Source organism: Rhinolophus ferrumequinum, chromosome 22 (genome assembly GCF_004115265.2).
Source record: "Rhinolophus ferrumequinum isolate MPI-CBG mRhiFer1 chromosome 22, mRhiFer1_v1.p, whole genome shotgun sequence".
NCBI lineage: Eukaryota > Metazoa > Chordata > Mammalia > Chiroptera > Rhinolophidae > Rhinolophus > Rhinolophus ferrumequinum.
The window spans coordinates 25,603,422-25,624,060 of record NC_046305.1 but is presented as its reverse complement, the minus strand read 5'-3'; the positions used below and the strand labels follow the sequence as shown (position 1 = coordinate 25,624,060).

At 39.9% G+C, this 20,639-nt stretch overlaps 1 protein-coding gene across 1 annotated transcript; it reads right to left on the bottom strand.

The window, feature by feature from the left end:
* Positions 1-6,969: 6,969 nt before the first annotated feature.
* Positions 6,970-19,468, bottom strand: ELK4 (ETS transcription factor ELK4). Its single transcript, XM_033092902.1, has 5 exons — positions 19,237-19,468; positions 13,026-13,241; positions 11,080-11,955; positions 8,952-9,068; positions 6,970-7,580 (listed from the first exon to the last, which is right to left on the bottom strand). Exons 2-5 carry the CDS (start codon positions 13,230-13,232, stop codon positions 7,482-7,484), a joined length of 1,299 nt encoding a protein of 432 aa, XP_032948793.1. The 5' UTR covers positions 13,233-13,241; positions 19,237-19,468; the 3' UTR covers positions 6,970-7,481.
* Between the last annotated feature and the right edge of the window lie 1,171 nt (positions 19,469-20,639).

The following is a 20,639-nucleotide window of genomic DNA, read 5'->3' as shown; positions in this document are numbered from 1 at the left end:
GAAGTATTTATACAAAAGTGGTGGATACCGGGTATTACGAGAGATAGCTTTCAATAAAATAAACAAGGGAGAAAATAAAAAAATGAAGTAACTGTCTTCTCAGTTGAGTTGATCTAGGTTTAAGGAAAGCAACGTGACAAGTTCTTATTACCACATATTCCAAACTAAGACACTGACGTAAAAGAGTACCTCTCCTGTGTTAACACAACAGCAGTTGGATGGATGAAAATAAAAAGTTTATTATTTAACATCATTCAATTTCCAAGTGATAGCCACACTTGAAGATCCAGTAAGGCTCCGAAAATTATTGGTTTGTTCTTCAAAATGCAAGTTATACACTTTTTATTTTTAGCCAACTTGATTATTTAGTGAACAGAGGGCATAATTCTAAAAAATGAATTTCAGTCAAAAATTTTATTTGCCTCAAACCAAAGCTAACCAGTAGCAAAATGACTGGGCTGAGTTTCATATTTGATCTTCCCTACCCACAAAGATAAATGAAACTGCTAGAAGGCAAAAGTGAAGAAACCAGATATGACTGTGATTAAAGAAGACTGCATGGCCAAACCAAATAAATAGGCCTCGAGTAATCAAAAATTAATCATACTGATGTCTATCTTTATATGTATGCATCTTTCACTGATACTGAGCAGGGAAGTTCTTCAAATATGCTACTTTATCACATAAGCAATGAGTGTAATGTACATATAAAGGCCATTAGTAATACTGCCCTCAAAACCAAAAAATCGGAAATGTCTTAGAAGGGCCTGTGTCCCCTACATAACAGACAATAAGCGACAATGATTAAACAGAAAAGAAACTTAAAAGTAGATAGTTTACAGAGTTGAGTGCAATCCATCAATTGCAAATGATTAAAAAGTCATAATTTCTATGAAGCAGAATATTAAAAACTTGTAAATTATTTTAAAACATCCTAGCCTTATACAACATACCTTACAGAGCCTAGAAGGGCTCATTTACCGCTTCTCCAAACAGCCTTAAGTTCCAGAAAACATAAATGAGAAATAAACCTTATCCCTGACCCTCAATATCCATAAGTTGAAACTGAAAAAAAAACGTAATCATTAAGTGCTTCCAGTTATTAAAAACAAAACAGTGCTAATAATGGTGCCCCAAAAAGTGCCAAGTGATTTAATACCAATATATGGCATTCCCACCCCTGAACTCTAGGCATACTTGAATGATTCCATTGGCTAGAAGTGGCCCAGCCACAGGGTACCCTCCTCCACCCCATCCAGAAGATCCCAGGCCTGTCCTAGAATGGCTCATAATCCTTGGAAGGGCCAAGAACCAGAATGGGCCCTTACAAGATGGGAAATAAAGCAAAGCTGAGAAGAACATTTGGCCCAAGATACTCTGAGGTTTCTGCTAATGCTAACTATGTACAGTTTAAAAGGATAAATTAGGCTACAATGCCAGAATTCCTCCATTATTATATCAATCCATGGTCAAACCTGTATTTCAGAAATACTACTTCTAGTATTAACCTCTTTGAGAAACTTAGAACACAACATAGTAAGGGTTTTTACACAAAAGCAAGTGTAGAAATTTTAAGAAATGACACCCTTATTTCCTCAATAATACGTGAATGTAAGAGAGCAGTTTAAGACGACTTTGTTTCATATGTCACATATAGCATTGTAGTTCTAAATGTTGGCAAGCAATTAATTAGTCTTTAAGGCTTATCATTCCATGTATTTTAAAAAACTGAAATGTGCAAGGCATTAATTTTTAAAAAGTGGCAATTGCAAAGTGCAGCCAACTTTTTTTTTTTTTTTTAGTATAAAATAGTCTAGGAGTCATCCTAGAGGATAATATATGTTCCCTCTGAAAAACAAATTTATTTACACACATACACACACACACTCAATCAATACATCAGTATATATAAATATACACATACATATACTCAGCCAATAAATCAGAATGACTTGGAAAGAAATGCTCTAGTCTTCCAATTAAATATTTAAAAAGAAAAATTTAAACCTTATAGGGCAGCCGGATGGCTCAGTTGGTTGGTTGCTGGTTTAATTCCTCTGTGGGATGGTGGGCTGTGCCCCCTGCCAACTAAGATTGAAAACGGCAACTGGACTTGGAGCTGAGCTGCGCCCTCCACAACTAGACTGAAGGACGACTTGGAGCTGATGGGCCCTGGAGAAACACACTGTTTCCCAATATTCGCCAATAAAATAAAAGAAAGAAAGAAAGAAAAAAATTTAAACCTTATATAAAGCTTATTGATGTGTATTATACTCAAAAGATTGGAGTTCAAGAGATGTATTATGTTTGATTGCATCCCTCATGAATTTTCTTGTTAAAGGTTTCATTTTAAATGATGTTAAGAACAGCTTCAATTTCCTAGTTCTGTAGAAAGCTTAAAGCCAACATTTGCCCTCTTACGCGAACCACTCTGGATTACCATCTTTCACAATGGCTAAGTGTGAATGGCAGCACCCTACAAATTGCTATTTTCTGGCAGGCTGTCAATCTATCACAATTTTTTCCCCCCAGAAAAGTAGCTTGAAGAAACTGGCAGTTTCAAATGGAACATTTATACTACATCAACAACTCACCTTTCAGATTTGCTGTTTACAGGTCAAAACATGACTTATGCTAACAGGTTCCACCAAATACGAGAAATGAAATCAAACCGCCTTCTTTTCTTGCTTAATATACTACCACCCACAAGAATTCTAGATCCTAAGATTAAAACATTGACTTCAGTAAGCAGAGTTCTGATGACCTAAGAGGAATAACAGGACACCTTGTTTCAAGCTATGCCAGCAGCATGAAAAACAATAACAAAACATTTACCTGTTGACCTAAAACCAAGAAGGTAATTAACAAAATACTTTCTATAGAACCCATTCTCTAGTCAGAGTACCTGTTAAAGAAATACAACTATAGTGGACCTCCACTTCATTACTGTGGATTAAACAATTAACTTCCCAATTTCTTTTTAGCAGTAATATATTCTGTCATACCCTCATAACATACATCATGAGTAATCTTTTTAACTTTCCTGTTGGTTTGGTAATTCTTCAGAGCTCCAGGTTTCTGCACAAAGAGCCCTGCACTTGTCTCCATACTCATTTACATACCTCAACACAATTCTAGATTTCTGGCATGGATAAATAAAATATATATAGTAAATGAAGTGATAAATAGAACAGATCCATCAAGAAAAGCATTTCTTCGGATGCTGAAATGTTACGAATAAAAAAATAAAAAACTTACTAATGCAGCAAGAAAATGGAGGTTATTATGTATTTTAACATAAAGCAACTTGAAGTAATTCTGAATTTGTTGGTAACATATAACATTAGTTAAGGCCAAAAGAAGTTTGTAAGCAGACTAAAGTACATTATGAAGTCATACCTATAATATGAAGAGGAAAGAGCCAACAGGCTGTCAAAAATAATATGCATGAAGCTCTGGAAAACATTTGGTAATGGGTGACTTGGCAACTTATGAAAAAGAATATGAAATTTCAGAAAGTTAATGACAAGCTCTCCTGAAAAATTCCAAATCTCTTCTAAAGATTTTACATGAAAATCAGATCAAATATATAAAGGATTTCTCCATATGTCACAACAAAAGCATCTACTTTTTTTTTTCAAGATTAGGTTGAGAAACATTATCTTGAGTAAGCGTCTTCAAAGTAGAGTGCATGGTGCCAGACAGTGCACGAGACAACCTACTGGGTGCAGTAAGAAAATGTTAAAACTTCTACTCAAGATTTACTTTTTATGTCATCCTATTTCTATTTTTCTGTATGTCTTATTAATGTACATATTAACTTAACATACATACGAATTTGCAAATAGGGATTTGTACTAAAAAACTTACTGATCAAGTGTGTGTTTGAAAAGGCTGGAGACTACTTTTCTGAAATGCCAATGAGTGCCTCTAATGTGCTTACACTCACTAGAAACATCCAGAACTGCCTTTTAGAACTTTAGAATCATAACACAGATTCTGTGACCAGGATGAAACAGTGTCATTAGACTGGCCATCATCATGCAATGCCAGGTGTGAATGGAAATGAAGTGATACTAACAACAGCCTGCAGTTACAGCCCCAGAACTCCAAGCCTCTGATTTCTTTTCCCCTCTAAGCCTAAGTGATACAGAGCATGGAGAAAACTAGAAATTGTGCCAGGTAAATAGATTCAACAGTCAGTCCTGTCTTTTTGATCTCTAATATGACATGGAAATCTTCAAGAAATTCTTCCAGTTTAAAAAGAAAAACCCAATACCCTTTTACTGTAAGGTTCACGGGCTTTATTTCCCCATCAAAATTTGAAGAAAATGTACATGTATTTTTTTAACCATCAAAATGTGGAAAAATTAAATCTACATTTTAACTCTAAGAAGCATAGGGTTGAGTGAGGGTTTCTGGATTCTTCCCTATGTATAAACTTTTTAAATCAATGGAAATTTCCTCCTTTGTTTGAACACACAAAACGTCATGAGGAATTGTAACATCACAAAAGCTGTGACAAACCAGGAAAAAAAAGATTACTGAAGTCAGATGTATGATTTTAATTTTGTATTTTTAAAAATCAGCATATGAACAAGAAAAACATTACTTTAGAAATGATGTGGCAATCCATGCTAGGGTGGAATAAATGCAGTGGTCTGATGACTGAGGGTGCAGCTGTGTGCCAACCGTGTGTATCCCTTCTCAACACCAAAGCGGTGGCTTAAAACCAGCAATGGGGAAGTAATTTACATTATGGAAATCAGCAAATGCTAGGATGTAAGGGCCTTTTTCCCCTTCAGAGAGCCTGGTAGTTAAAACATTTTCCAGCATACGACTAAGGAGATACAGACCACAGTAGATGGAAAGCTAAAATAATCTCAGCAGATGTCTCAAAAACTCATTCAACCTGCTCCCCTGTCTTAGGCTACTTTTGCCCACCTGGCCAAGTGACTAGTGATGGATACCTGCTATCACTATCAAATATAAGTCTCTCCAGTGAACACTGATCTTAAGTGGTGTATCACTTTTGGATGTTAAGAACTCTGTGGATATTCAAAAAGTATGAAACTGAGACTTTTCCAGGAAGGAGGTAGTTTACAAAAAGAACGGTCTGCCTCATACAGTTGAGCTAAGGTTGTAAACTTTCATTTTAAAAAGGACATACACACACACACACACACACACACACACACACACACACACACTCTTCCCAGGTTAACTGAGCTCAAAGAGAAAGCAGATCATCACCTCGCTATGGCCCACACCTCTCAGAGGCTTCCAGGATCGGTTTATAGACAGATTCACTAAAACTCATTCCTATGAAGTTGCTTTGACTGAGTTTTAGTGGTGTCCTTGCTTCCCAGGTTCCCCTGTGCTGAGGCAGTTAATTACCAATGATAACATCGGGGAAAACAAACCAATGGCTTTGTCTCCTTTAATTCCAAAAAATAAAAGTTTTGTGCTTTCAAAATTTTAAGTATCTAATTAAATCAAGCCATCAATATTTACTTAATATACAAAATGTTAATTAACCTAATAAAACTATTCCAAAGTGCTGCTGAGACATCTAATTTCAAACAAGCATGCAAACTAAACGGTTCAATATGGAAAAAAAGTCCAGTAAGTCTGTTCCACATCATTACTGAACACCTTTCAACACTATTATTGCACATCTCAGGAACAGACCTTTCAGCTGAGAACCACAGATGAAGCAGTAACAGGTCTCCAACACTCCAAGTTCAAAGGCAGCTCCCTGAATATTGTCCCTCTGCTATTACTGACCTAGCACAGATGTCTTACGCTAGAGCTTCTCCACATTGTATATAAACACATTTCAAGTGAGTATTATACACCTGGAAGATGCTGGTTTGTATCAGTTTCATTTTGAGCCCTTGAGTCTTTACTCCCTCGTTCCATTTTAGTTCATGTGATTTGATTATAGGAACTATTTCTAGGGATAAAAACCTAGTTTAATGATCAGGGTAGTAGTGGGGGTAGTGGCCATACATAATCTAATCCTGGATTTTAAAACTAAGTTTTTCAAAAGATTCCACCGCAATGCTGGTATCAATTCAGTTTGGGGGATCACAAAGCTGTCTGCAGCTGGCATTGATTACCATATGGTAATATTTTATAAATTTGGTAATGTTGAGGAAAAGGCCTAAATTTTTCACTACTAATATCAACAATCTAATCCCTATGCTTGACCATTTCCAAATGAACACTGCTCCTCCCTAATTTAAAAAGAAAAATTCGAAGAAATAAGCACATCTTTACCTCACTACAGATTTGGAGGCTTCACTTCATTTTTCATCCTCCTAATTACATCTTTAAAACTACTGTGATCTTTCACAACCTTAAATTTAAAGGAAGATAAACATACAGTAGAAAAGGGAGTCAAATGAACAGAAAAGAGAGAGAGAATCCTTCACCATGGTACCGTGTTTCCCGAAAATAAGACCTAGCCAGACCATCAGCTCTAATGCGTCTTTTTGCTGCAAAAGATGCATTAGACCTGATGGTCTGGCTAGGACTTATTTTCGGGGAAACACGGTTATCTTCCAACTGAGAAAAGCCCCACATGTTGTTTCAAGTTATTCAATCAAATCTTTTAGAGATACCTCAAAATTTCAATACCCAGGTTCATCCTCCTAAAAGCCATCATTTACCATGCCATCATATTCCATAGGTGTATAATCATACCACACAGAGTAGCCAACATTTCTGTACTAGATATAGGGTCCCCTATTCTCTCTGGCTGGTCCAAACACTGTCTTAAACCCCAGGTTTAAACATCTTCCTACGTTAAAATAGACCAGCTCCATGCTCTGTTGACAGGTTTAGATAAGATAGGGCTGAGAGACCAATCCTGAATAAATGTAAGATGCCTTTTTGCACGGTTGCTTACATATGTTAAAATTCACAGCAAAACAGAATCTCCCCAACAGTACTGCTCAATTTTCCTTTATGTGAATAGGAATGAGTCTTTTTTCCTCTATTGCTTATGCACAGCTCACTTTTAGTTATTCAAAAGAGTACAGTTAGTCCCAAAGATATGGCCAATTTCATTTAACTAATATTTCTTTAAATAATATAGTCAAAGCATATATTTTTTTTCTGGCCAAAGGATCCCAATAAGGCAGAAGGAGTAACTTTGTTCTTAACTGCTCTTGCAAAGCACAGCTAGCTGCTAAAACCCACCCAAAATTACTTTAACACAAAGCTCAAAATATTTTTTTAAAAGGAAAGAAACAGGGAGGTGGAGTTTGGACTCCAATTAAGGCATTTTTATACACAGTCCAATTTGAGTCTTAGTCAAAGAGAATCCTAAAAAGGCATTCAATGGGGAATGGCAAAAATCACAAAAGTCTATTATCAGCATTGTAGAACTATCAATTGCTCACTTCAAATGTGATCACGTTGAGTGTCTTGCTGTTTCTTTATTCCTTGGTTCTTTCATTCCACAAGTACATAGGTTATGTTTTTTGTAGATCTGGGGAAAATGGGCCAGGGGTAGAAGGTCCATCCAGGCCAGACAAAGTGAATGGCCCATGACTGTTCAAAACAGAAGGAAACTGAGAAAGGAAATAAAACATATTATTATCCTTTTACTCAAACCAAATGTTCCCTTTCTGTCCCTACTACATTCCCCGAGGCAGAACATGACAGCTGCGTGCAGTGGCTCACAGGACAAAGACAGTAACTGTTTATCATGAAAGAATATGATGTCATAACAAAAACTTTAAAGAATGTTAAATATTAACATTCTCCATTCTACCTTGATGGAATGTGAAGAAGTCTATACCTTTCCTTAAATCCTCAGGTACACAGGATTACATTTAGCTTCAAATTAAGGTTTTAGAAAGTTCAGTAAATAACAACATGCACTAGAGTATATTCAATTATAAAGCAAATCACACACTGTCAAAGAGGTCCAGAAAGGTCCAGAGAGAGATACCCATCTATTAACTTTATAACTGGTGCAAATAATTACAGGGTGTGCATCCCAGAAAAGGGTTCCCCATCATGTATTCTGAGACTAATTCCATAGGAAGAGTCCAGGCTGAAGCTACCTGAACACTAAGACATTGCTTACAGTCTCAGATCATTCTGTAACTTAATTACCGGTTGCGAGAGGCCAAGAAAAATGTAAAAATGAAATACGGAAAATTTTGCAAAAAAAAAAATGCAGAAAGTAGAAAGATTATTAATTTTCTTCTTTTCCTGACCATTTCATTTCCAAAAGAACAAATAAAAAATTAAATTACAAAAATGTAAGGAAATCTTCCAGGGAGTTACTCCTAAGTAAGTGAATGAATCAACCATAAGAAAGCCTACAAGTTATAAAGTCTAGATGTCTGTGGCAAAATAATAGTTAAAAGCTGTTAAGACTTTTCCTAATTTCTTGGTTAAGACGTGATACAATATTCATTTTTTAAAATATGTATTTAAAATGTTGACAAATATCGCTTCTGAATGAGAGGTAAATGGGAGTATATAACACACTATTCTCAAGAGTTTTCTCTATTTTTCCAATCCCCAGTAAAAAGGGGAAAACTATGTGCAGAAATCTACATACATGTATACACACACGTATATATGTTTGTATAAACAGATACGTGCATATTTTTTTCCTAAAAAAAAGAGGATTCCTCAAGTTTAAAAAGACAAAAAAAATTGGGTGGGATCAAAATTTACTATGGTATCGAACAATTCTTGGTTTAACTCCAATGCATGTCAACAATGAAAAGGAAACTGCTGTGAATATTTATCTGAGCTGTCTGCTGGTTAGGAAATTAATACTTAGGAATTCAAAAACAAAACGAAAGAGTATTTATTAAACAGAAGTTTTATAATGTTTCAACTAAGAGTGGGACATTGCCTTTTTGCTTCTTTCTTCATTTACCATGTCCCTCTTACAAAAGACAGGCTGTTACGTCATTTACCTGGAAAAGTGTGTTAGCACCTTGCAGTCTGGCCGGACTGAGGGGGGCAACGGGGCTCAGAGTGCTCCAGAAGTGGATACTGGAGAGCAAAGGGCTCGGAGTCAGTAAGATGGGCGTCTGCAACACACAAGGCAAAACATTCACTAATGACACATCAGGATTCTGTTTTCTCCTTGTAATAATACACAGATTGCCCTGACTAGGGTTTCCAGGAGGGAATTCCCGCCTGTTCTTGGGAATTTTTTTCACTTTTCTGTTCCCGAATCCCGAGAAAAGTTGGTTGGAAAATCGGGAAAATCGGCTCCTTGAATCCAGGTAATTGGTAGTATCAGCAGTCACTTTGTGGAAAGATTCATCGTGGAGAACAGAAAACAGTTTATATCTCGGGATTCGGAAACAGAAAAGCAAAAAAACATTCCTGAGAATGGGCAGAAATTCCCGCCTGGAAACCCTAGCCCTGCCCCAAATATTGTCCTGTTCTCTACTCCAAATCTCTCCAAGTCTGAAATTTCATGAGGAAAAACTCAAATTATTTTAAAAACTTAAGATAAAGGTTGTTCATGAGACAAGATTTAGGATAGGTCAGAGAAACAGTTCTCAAACAGAGCTGCCATAGATTATCTACTTCTCAAGCACAATCAAGGATGTAAAAAGTTTAAAGGCTTATGCTGTTTCAATCTCTCTGATAATTCAGTTAATTAAAGCTAAAGTTCAACAAATTCATAATATAATTTCCAATATTAAACTAAAAACAAGATTATTCAGCCTCGATTTTTCCTGCCTTACTTCCTAGCTTCCCAGTTTAACAGGACGTAAGGCAACTTTTCTCATTTCTTTTATTCATTATTATAGATATCACCTCATGTTGTTGCCTACCATGTGTCTCAGCTTACAGATTATCCACTGGCCTACAAGACAACAACAGGCTCACCTGGACTTGTTCACCTACTGGGAATCCTGAGATAGACCTCTGGACAAGCCCTAGCTGCTGGTCTCTCTCTACTACGCCTCTCCTCAGCCTGAAGCAGCCAGAGCAGTCGTCGCCCCTATCCCCTAACAGCAGTTAGGGTTTCGTCTTCAGAGCGGAGATTGAGACAGGTTAGCTAGCATGTCCCTAGATAGACAGGGAGGTCCCTGATGGAATAAACAAAGACAGCCATATCCTAAAACTCCAGGACATAATGTAACAAGGCCTTGAGGTTAATTATAAAATTCCTTTTGGCCTCACAAAAGGAACAGATCTGATAGATAAGAGTGGGTCATTTTGCTAATTCCTTCAGGATGGGCAAGCAGAACAAACCTGGTAGACAACTTCATTAGAAGGCGTCAGTTCCCTTCTTCAAACAGTTCCTTTCTTCAAACAGCTCCCCTTCCCCAAGCAGGAAAGGGAAGGTATAAAAGTAAGAGCTTTTGCCTCAGTCACGGGGCACCCCCATTTGGGACCCCCTCCCGCTTGGGAGCTCTGACTCTGCTTTCAATAAACTATCCTCTTAAAAAAAAAAAAAAGATAAAGGTTTGTTCAACTAGTATTACAATAAATGCTTCATTAAAACTAAAGAAACAAAAAGTTCAAAATATTTTCCAACCTGTCTCTTGCAGGGTCTTTCCCACATAGAAAAACCAATCTGAATTCAGGTACAGAAAAATAATGGATAACTGAGTCACAAACATCTTTTCCTCAATAATGAGAAGGTTTGTGAGTAATCTATTTAAATGTTACATTTAAGCAAGTTAAGAAATATAAGGTAACTGTAGAAAACTTGTTACCCAACATCAAACATTCCTTCTTTTTAAGGTTCTCAGGATCAAATGCTTTCTCACTTGAGATTATCACTGTTTTTTTAGTGTAAGATATCAACCAGTTTTATAAGACCAAAAAGAGAGAGAGAGAATATTTATTTTCTTTAGAAGTGGAAAAACCAAAATATTTATTGACTTGCAGAACAATTTTTTAACGCAACTCCAGACCTTTTCTTTTGGCGATCCTAATTGAGGTAGAGAACTGGATTACTTTCACAAGGTCATATATAACCTTTCTAAGACAAACTTAAGTAGCAGAATGAGAACTTGAGGTTATAAATTCTGGATTTGTTTAAAAGGTGAGTAAATGCAAACAACAGAAAGTTACCTGTGAAAAAAGTGCTGGCGTAAGAGAAGCTGTAGGGAGAGACGGGCTCAATATTCCCAGTGGGCTCGGGTCACTGCCTGTGATCACGAGGGTGGGTGCCAGCTCTAACCCTTTGGGTTTCTTGGATCTTGATGAATTATTCGTTTTGTCCTTTTCTGGCAAAGCCGAGTCCTGGTCCTTCGGCTCCAGTGACAAGTTCTCTGGCAGTTCCATTGGCTGAGAAGCCACAGAATCGACGTGTGTGTCAACGTCTGGGTTGCAACTCAGCGGTGGTGAAGGTGTTCTAGGAGGCTCCTCCTTCAAGGAAGGGGACATGGACGAAACAGGCACGGCGGTAAAAGTGGGAGTTACATTGGAGGCAGAGGTGGAGGCTTCCAGTGGAGGCGGTTTGGGGGAAGCCAAAGTCTCCAGTGCTTGAATAGTTTCTTCTGAAGATGGTGAAATACTTGGGCCAGTTGAAATGGTGGCAGCAACAGGTTCAACTGGTGGTTTTTTGGAAGGCGTTGTTACAAATTTGATGACAGAAGGTGTTGGCTCCTTAGGAGATTTTTTCTCTGCTAATTTCTCAGCAGGATTCTCAATCTTTATAGATTTGAAATGCTTCCTACTGGAAGAGTTCAAAGAGTTGAGAGTAAATGAAGAATATAAGCCTGAGTGTATGTAATCATTGCGGCTAGAGGTCTTGGCACCAGGCTGAGGTGGTTTCTCTTTCCCTCCATTCTCCACATCTCTGGAGCTGCTGCTGACTTTCCCGAAGCTTAAGGCTTCACAGTCTCCCTCAATCCTGCCCACCGTCATTGGATCCATGTTCAGAATCTTTGGGTAAGAGACAAACTTGTACACAAACTTCTGACCATTCACTTTTTTAATGATATTCTGTAGATAAATAAAATAAGCATTCTTACACTTTGCTATAATCTTACTTCCCATAACTCATGAAAAAGCTGACCTAAAGAAGTTCTCTGTTTGACAAGCAGTTTACTTTAAGCTTTAAAATCATCTAAATTATCTAGCCATACTCAACACAGTTCCTACTATTACGGAGCATGAGTTAAGAACATTTAAATGTCTTATTCGTAACTGAACTAATAAATTACATAAAAGCTGAAAGATTTTCATTGCTTAACACTCTCAACCAAATATCTGTACTAAGTCAAACATTGCTGACCTGAAATCTCTTAATTCCAAAGGTACAAGTCACACATATCCTGAGTAAGCAAAAAGGAATTTAGAACATTGCTTCTACCAAGGTTCCTACTTCCTTCAGAAATTCCACTTGTTGCTTACTTCATGTCTCCACACAGGAAAGTTGATAAGATCAACCACTAAAAGGTGAAAGAAATTAAGATCGCCATTTCTCATTCCAATTCTATCCATTTGAGCTATTTATTTTACCTCAGTGTCCAAAGAAATTAAAATTTTTAAATTAAGAAATCAGCTTTATGCATTAATAGGTATGCTTTAAGGCATTAATTTGTGTTCTCTGGGTTAAAGTAAAAAATTAAGTAAAGCTAAAAAACAAGTACATATGACAATTTCTAAAGTAAATTATGATATACATATTTATCCTCAAGAATCTCATATTTCCTGCTTATTCCAACCTTATACTCACTTTTTCTTTAAAGACAATTGCAATTTGGAATAAAATATGTGTAATAGGAATGGAGTACTGATAATGAGTTTGCAGAAATACAGCTGGAACATTTCCATCTTCCATCCTAATTCCAAACTGCTGAAGCTATAAAAAATTGGATTAAAATAAAGCAGGACAGTGATAATCGCATAATTTAAGCAAATATTGAATCATTATGTTGTATACCTGAAACTAATATAATGTTATATTTTAACTTTACCTCAATTAAAAAGTTAAATAACTAAACCAAGACATTAGCACCTATAACCTGAATAGAAGGAACACTTCTTGTTCTGAGGTGGATGTGCATTACCTTTACATAATAGTATCTGAGGGCTCGGCTGAGTTTGTCATAATTCATATTAGGCTTGTTCTTTCGAATTCCCCAGAGACGAGCCACCTCTTCTGCCTGCAAAAGCTTGAACTCCCCATTGTTAGAGGTCCAGCAGATCATGTGTTTGTTCTGAGGTTCCTGTAGGAGCTGAAGGAGGAACTGCCACAGGGTGATAGCACTGTCCATAGCAATGAGCTGAAAGAGGCATATAGATATGAGATACAATAATATTAACAGCCAATACTTCTAGAACACTCTGTCAGACACTGTTTTAAGTGCTCTAAATGTATTACTTCATTTCATCCCAACACCAATCCTGTAAGACATACACTACTGCAGCCTCATTTTATATACAAAAAAACGAATTCCTAAGAGTTAAATATTTGTCTAAGGTCACACAAGTAAATGGTGGAGCTAAGATTTAAACCCAAGCAATAGGATCCCGAGTCCAAACTCTCAATCATGCCACACTGCTTAAGAAAAGTCTTGCTGGGAGATAAAGCTAGTTCCATAAATTATATGAGCAGCCTGGTGATCGCCAGTCACTAGAATATCACTGTTATTAAATTTATCTTACAAACTCATTGTTATATTCTCTGAGGAGACCACTATTTCAGCATCTATCTTAATCAACCCAGTTGGTTTATTTGCCAGGATGTGTATGTGTATCTCAGTGTGGCCCAGGGGTGCAGGGAATAATCTACTTTTGCTCCACTGGTATTTCTCCTTCAAGTAGTTCCATTATCATAAATATAATTTACATATAAATTGGCAGCACTAAAAATTTGGCAAAATGTTCCCTGATTTCATTTACAAGTTCTGTCACCATTCTGCCCACAGGGATTCCATCTGCATAGATCCTCCTTTTATTTGATAGAAACCTTTATTTGACTATCAAGCTAAGAAATGAAAAATCCTTCAACATCCCAAGTTTTAGAATCTCCTTGTTCAGACAAGAGTTTCTCAACTACTGGTATTTGGGGCCACATCTAATTCTTTGTTCCTGGAGGCCGTCCTGTGCATTGTAGTTTGTTTAACAGCATCCTAGCCTGTACCTACTAGGTGCCAGTAGCACCTTCTGCCCAAGTGCAACAATCAAAAATGTCTCCAGACATTGCCAAATGTTCTCCTGGAGGACAAAATCATCCCAGTTGATAACCACTGGTTTAGGCAATGAAGCTGCGAGGAAATGCTCTCACAAAGTTATTTTCCCCATAAAACTTCAGAACTTGTTTAATAGGAAGAATTCCTTAGTACAGAAACTCCAGCCAAATACATATAAGCACATCCTAAAAAGCCTATAACTGAACTATATCCACACAAAAACAAACAAGAAAACTTCCTTTTTTCAAAATCTAGCAATGAGATCTCAATGGATCAGAATAGGACTTGAAAACAGTAAGTCAATTCCATTAAAATACTACAAAAACAGGTAAATTGGGCTACATCAAAATTTAAAACTTTTGTGCTGCAAACAATACCATCAACTGAGAAGACAATCCTTAGACTGGGAAAAAAAAAATTTTCAAATCTTAAGGGACTTGTAGCAAAAAAAAAAAATCAAAGAACTTTTACAATTAAAAGGCAGCCGGATGGCTCAGTTGGTTAGAGCACGAGCTCTCAACAACAAGGTTGCTGGTTCAATTCCCGCATAGGATGGTGGGCTGTGCCCCCTGAAACTAAGATTGAAAACTGGCAACTGGACTTGGAGCTGAGCTGCGCCCTCCCCAGCTAGACTGGAGGACAACGACTTGGAGCTGATGGGCCCTAGAGAAACACACTGTTCCCCAATATTCCCCAATTAAAAAAAATTTTTTTAATTTAAAAATAGGCAAAGAATTTGAAAAGACACATCTCGGATTTTAAAAAACGTATCTCCAAAGAAGATATACAAATGGCCAATAAACACATGAAAAGATGCTCAACACCATTAGTTACTAGGAAAATTAGAATTACAGCTACCTCAGCCAGCACTTTACACCTATGAGGATGGCTGTAATCAAAAACATAGACAATAATAACAAGTGTTGAGGATGATGTAGAGAAAGTGAAACCCTCACATATTGCTAGTGGGAATGTAAAATGGTATAGCCACTTTGGAAAAGTTAGACAGTTCCTTAAAATGCTAAATATAGTTACCACATGACACAGCAATTCCACTCCTAAGTACACACCCAAGAAAAACAAAAATACATGTCTACACAGACACTTGTACAGGAATGTCCACAGCACCATTATTCGTAATATCCAAAAAGCAGAAACAACCCAAATGTCCATCAACAGATGAATGGACAAGCAAAATGTGGTATAACCATACAGTGCAGTATTATTCATCCAGAAAAAGGAATGAAGTACTGAAACATGCTAAAACATAGATGAACCTTGAAAACACTATGCTAAGTGAAAGAAGCCAGACACAAACGGCCACAGATTATGTATGATTCCATTTATATGAAATGTGCAGAATAGGCAAATCTATTAGACATATAAAGGAGTCAGCAGTTGCTTAGGGATGCGGGCGAAGAATGGAGAGTGACTGATAACGGGGTGGGGAAAATATTCTAAATGTAGATGTGGTAGTTACACTACTCTCTGAATAAACTAAAACCATTTACTCGTACACTTTAAGTAGGTGAATGTTATGGTATGTGAATTATACCTCAAGATGTTAAAAACAAACAAACATTACAAAAGTTAGGCCTGAAAAGCTTCATTCTAACAAGGTGTAACTCACAGAGGACGAGGTCCTTAAGAGTTACTATGTCTGCTTCCAAAAGGGCAAAGATGAGGAACTGAAGTGGAAAATATTTGGGTTTCTATAGTTTTTCTGAGAAACACAGAATGTCCTCCAACTATCCTCAGTTATCACTTTGAAGTTGGTTCTACAGAGGTACTGTCCTCCAAAAGTAGAGATGGGAAAACAATAAAGAACAGAAAGGGGGAGATACCTCCCAGAGTGAATGGAGAAGCTGAGGCCATGAACCCAACTCTTTCATCACAGTCACCTACTCTGTTCATTAGGGAAACCACGCCCCTTGACGGACAGAAGCATTCACATCACCAGCCACTTGTAAAGTATTACATATTAGAAACTCAGTGATAATAACCTACAAAGATGAAGTGCTACTTTAATACTAAATAGCTAAATAACTAGAAATCAGTTTCCCATAGCCTTTCTTTAAGCTGGGTTAAAATAGTGGTTTATATTATATCCATCAAGTTTGGGGGGGGGGGGGAGAAGCTCCCTGTCATTTTTCTGAGTTTACCAAAAAGGCCTTTCTTCTGATAGTGCCCATTCATGGCAAGATACTTTTTAACTACGTGTGTTTCCCATCTAAACTATTGGTTAGTCTAAACCTATTAAAACTACTCCCTAGTAAATTTTAATCAAAAAACTAAGGCTCCACATTTCTAAACATCACCTCTATATCAAAAATGCTTTATAGGGGGCCAGCCCAGTGGCTCAGGCAGTTGGAGCTCCGTGCTCCTAACTCCGAAGGCTGCCGGTTCGATTCCCACATGGGCCAGTGTCCTATCAACCAGAAGGCTGCCGGTTCGACTCCCGCAAGGGATGGTGGGCTGCGCCCCCTGCAAATAACAACGGCAACAGGACCTGGAGCTGAGCTGCGCCCTCCACAAGTAAGATTGAAAGGACAACAACTTGACTGGAAAAAAGTCCTGGAAGTACACACTGTTCCCCAATAAAGTCCTGTTCCCCTTCCCCAATAAAAAAAAAAATGTACTTATTTTAAAAAAATGCTCTATAGGGAAGGGTAGGGGTGTGAACGTGTGAGAGAGGCAATGATGATGGGAGGAGGGGAGGAAGGGGAGGAAGGGGAGGAGGGGGAGGAGGGGGGAGGAGGGGGGAGGAGGGGGGAAGGAGGGGGCGGAGGGGGCGGAGGGGGGAGGAGGGGGAGGGGGAGGAGGAGGAGGGAAAACAAGAGGGCAAAAAACTGGAATCTCAAGACTACTACAAATTTGGTGCCTATAATTCAATTTGTTTTTGGAAAAATTCCCAAAACCAAATCCTAGTCTTAATACCTACCGTGTAGATAATGCTTGAGCCCTACAGGTTTATAATGGCTAAGCTATACATACAAAAACACAAAATAACATCACCTCCATAGTGAGCACACAAATGCCATCTTGAGCAAATGGGGAGGTTCCCAAAAGCATGGGTGTTCTCAAGGTGCTGCGGGATTTAACTTCATCTTCCCCTTTGGTTATTAGCAGAGCTTCTGTATTACATCAAATGCTGGTGAGCTGTTTGATATTTTAGGGCAGAACCAAGCTGTTGTGGAAAACACTGATGCTTCTTTAATACCTCACAGTGCGTCTGGGACAGAAGGTTGTTGAGAGGCAAAGAAAAAGGGCATTGTGGTTTTGGACTGAAGTACTGGAAAAGAATTTTCTTTTGCAAAAAACTAACAAAGACATAAAATGGACATCTTCAGAGGGTACTTTAAAGGAGTATTTTATTCACTCAATTTTTATATCAGGTTATTTTTTGAAAAGTTGAGGAACCTCCAGGTATGTAGTTAAGTTGAACCTCTTCATTTTAGTTTCTAAAAGTGTGCTATTAATATGAAATTCAATGATTTCCTCAGCCATAAGAGAACTAAAGGAAAAATACTCTGGAAGTTAGTAAAAATTACAAAGGTGTACTTTTATTCTTGCTACCAGTAAAAAAAAAAAAACCCTTTATTTTCCTTCTCACGAAAAACCTCAAGTTATCTACAATTGCAGTTTTAGGCGTTTTTTTACTAGATGTATAATGAGGGAGGGAAATACCTGATCCAAATGAAGGAATCTGGTTTTTGAGGGGTAAAATGGTGAAAACACAAGTGATTCTATCTTTACACTTCCAAGATGGGAAACTAATCCTTGTGCTAAACTGAAAGAAGGAGGATGTTGAAATAACTTATTGGGGAAAGGAAGTCTCTATTAAATGAAAGCTTTTCCACCCTAAATATGTTTATAATACACATTAGTCCAGTTGCTGTGGTGACCCATGGCCCGACTATTTTTCAGTAACAGTAGCTTGATGCTTAACACTAGCATCAAGACTAGTCGTCAATTAAAATCGTCTTTGTCAAAAAGTAACCAGGCGTCTGGTGTCTAATTGTACCGTAGCCTATACTAAGCGAATATTAAAAGTGTACTGCTATGTTACAATAAAACTTGAAGACAATATTTCTCTAAGAATGTAATGATTCCACTTACGCAGTTTTACTGTTCAAATAAAATAAAAAGGGAGCTAGTTCCTGGGGGGACAGAATTGAATCATACCAAGTTTTAAGGAAAACACCACTGACAGTCCTAAATATTGAAGCATCAAATGGGGTGGTGGGTGGGAGACCGCATGGCGGGTGGGCAGCAGGGGGTAAGATCTGACCCACCAACCTATGAGATGGGTGAACCGTTCTGATGAATAAAACTCAGTCTATTTAAATGCCGAAAACTTCAAATAGCCAATGGTCTGGGAAATCCCCAACTGTGCATTTATCTTCTGACTACTTCTATCAACAACAGCCCTTATTTCCTACCAAGGCAGGCTAATATTCCGTCCTCCACCCCCAAAAGATGATTCCAATTGATCTTCCTAGGAATGAAGAAGCTACCGGCCTTGCTACAGCTGCACGTGAAGCGGAAAGTCAAGGGGGAGATTTACTGGCGAGAAACAGAAAAGAATGAAACTTGACACCGGATGAACAGCGAGCTTGGGGAGAGGAAGAAACACTGGTGACCGTGTGCGGCAGAGATCAAAGTTCGGGGCGGGGAGAAGCGCCGCAGCCTCACGAGCCTTAGTAGGCACCGAATTACTATACTTTCATTTTCCAACTTCCTGTCACTACAGTCAGAATTGCTCCCCTCTTCGCCGCCCCAGCAAACAACAGAAAACAAAAAAAAACCCCGCCACTTTTCGCAGGGGAGACCTAAAGGGCGAAGGGAGGGGAGCGCGGGTGAACCTGGGTCCACCTGCGCGCGCGGGGCTGGGGCCGCGGGACAGGGCGGGACCCGGCGAGACAGCGTCGGGGGCGGGCCCCAGGGGAGCGCGCCCGCAGCCCCCTGCCGGCCCGCCCCCGCCCCCGCCGCGCGTCCGCTTCCTGTTGGGCCGCGAGCCCCCAAACCCCGTACCCCACCATGGGGGGGCGGCGGCCACGAGACCCCGACGGGGCGCGCCGCTCACCGAGGCCGCGCGCGGGGCTCCCTCTGGGTCTCCGCCTCGAACACGATGCTCCTCTTCACCCGCCGCCTCCTCACGCCGGGACCTCCGGGATGGCGCGGCAGCCACGACGACCCCCGCGGCGGAGCCGGAGAAGGCGGCGGCGGCCGAGCCTAGCCCGCCGGGTGCCCGCAGCCACCCGCATCTCCCGCCGCCACCGCCCCCGCTGCGGCTCCTTGCCCCGCCCTGCCGCCCCCGCACGCGGTCGTCGGGCCGCTACCCGCGAGCGCGCGCTCCAGCGTTCCTGGCCGCGGCCGGCCTGCCTATCGCCCCGCAACCGCCGCCCCTCCCGAACCCCCCAGATGCCTCGAAGCCCCGCCCGGACGCCGTAGTCGCTGCGCGTCACTTCCGGGGGCGGGGAGGGCGGAGCCGCCCGGCAGAGGGGAGCTGAAAACTGCAGCTACCCCCAAGCCCGGGTTCGGGGGGCAAAGGGTACTGGCGTTGCTGCAGGCAGGGCGCCCCCTGGAGCCCTTCACTCGCCACTCTTCGCCCGACTACTAACCGGTTACCTGTTTGTGAGGCACGCGACCCGAACCCGTAGCGCCAATGCTGCCACCAGTGTTGGGACTTCGGGTGGCCTGGGACCCTCGGTATCTCCCCGTCGCAGGGAATAGGTGGCGCGCGCCCTGGGGCCTCCCAAGCGACTACGTCTCTTGCTGCTTAGCTGAAGTGTGAGGGCTTCTCCCTTCTGTGCCGCACGTGCAGCCTTCTCCCTGGCTGCCTGTACGGAGAAGTTGGGGGCCGCCCCAGCTTTCTCATCGAAGTGCCAGATCCCAGGACACTACAAACACTTGATAAATATTAAATCAGCACCGTGGCTCTCTAGCCAAGTGGAAACACTGGTGTCGTGAGGAAGCTCATTCTGGCGTTGGAGTCGGACCTGGAATCAATCCAGTCGGGGCTCTACCCCTCAGTAACTCGGCGATCTTAGCAATTTTCTTAACCCCAAACAGTTTGTCATCTATAAAATGGAGAGAACCTAACCTCTTAGAGTTCTTGAATGAAAGGAGTTAAGGCGCATAAGTCACCTCTCAGTTTCTAGCCCATTGATTCTCATTCAGTGTAATTCTTAAGGAACCAGGTCACACTTGGTACACGAGACTGAATAATTTAGCAGCAAAAGGCATGCAGAGTCACTAAGAAGGTGGACTGCTGAAGAAAACCTCCAAGAAATAGATTGCATATCCTATTTAACAGGAAACCAAAGACAGGTCAGTGTCTTGAGTTTCTTGTTCCTGGTCATTTACTAGCTCTGTGACCTGCAGTGAGTTGCTTAACCTCTCTGAACCTCAGTGCTTCACATAAAATGAAAATGATAATGAGAAGAGTTGCTGAGAAGATTAAATAAGATAAATGCTGTGATGTGC

What these genes read in the sequence shown, in the direction of transcription:
- ELK4 (XM_033092902.1), bottom strand. Translation starts at nt 13,232, where the DNA reads ATGGACAGTGCTATCACCCTGTGGCAGTTCCTCCTTCAGCTCCTACAG. An exon ending in CGCCAGCACTTTTTTCACAG is followed by an intron (nt 9,069 to 11,079) that starts GTAACTTTCTGT and finishes TGTGTGTTGCAG; the next exon opens with ACGCCCATCTTACTGACTCC. An exon ending in GTGCTAACACACTTTTCCAG is followed by an intron (nt 7,581 to 8,951) that starts GTAAATGACGTA and finishes TTCCTTTCTCAG; the next exon opens with TTTCCTTCTGTTTTGAACAG.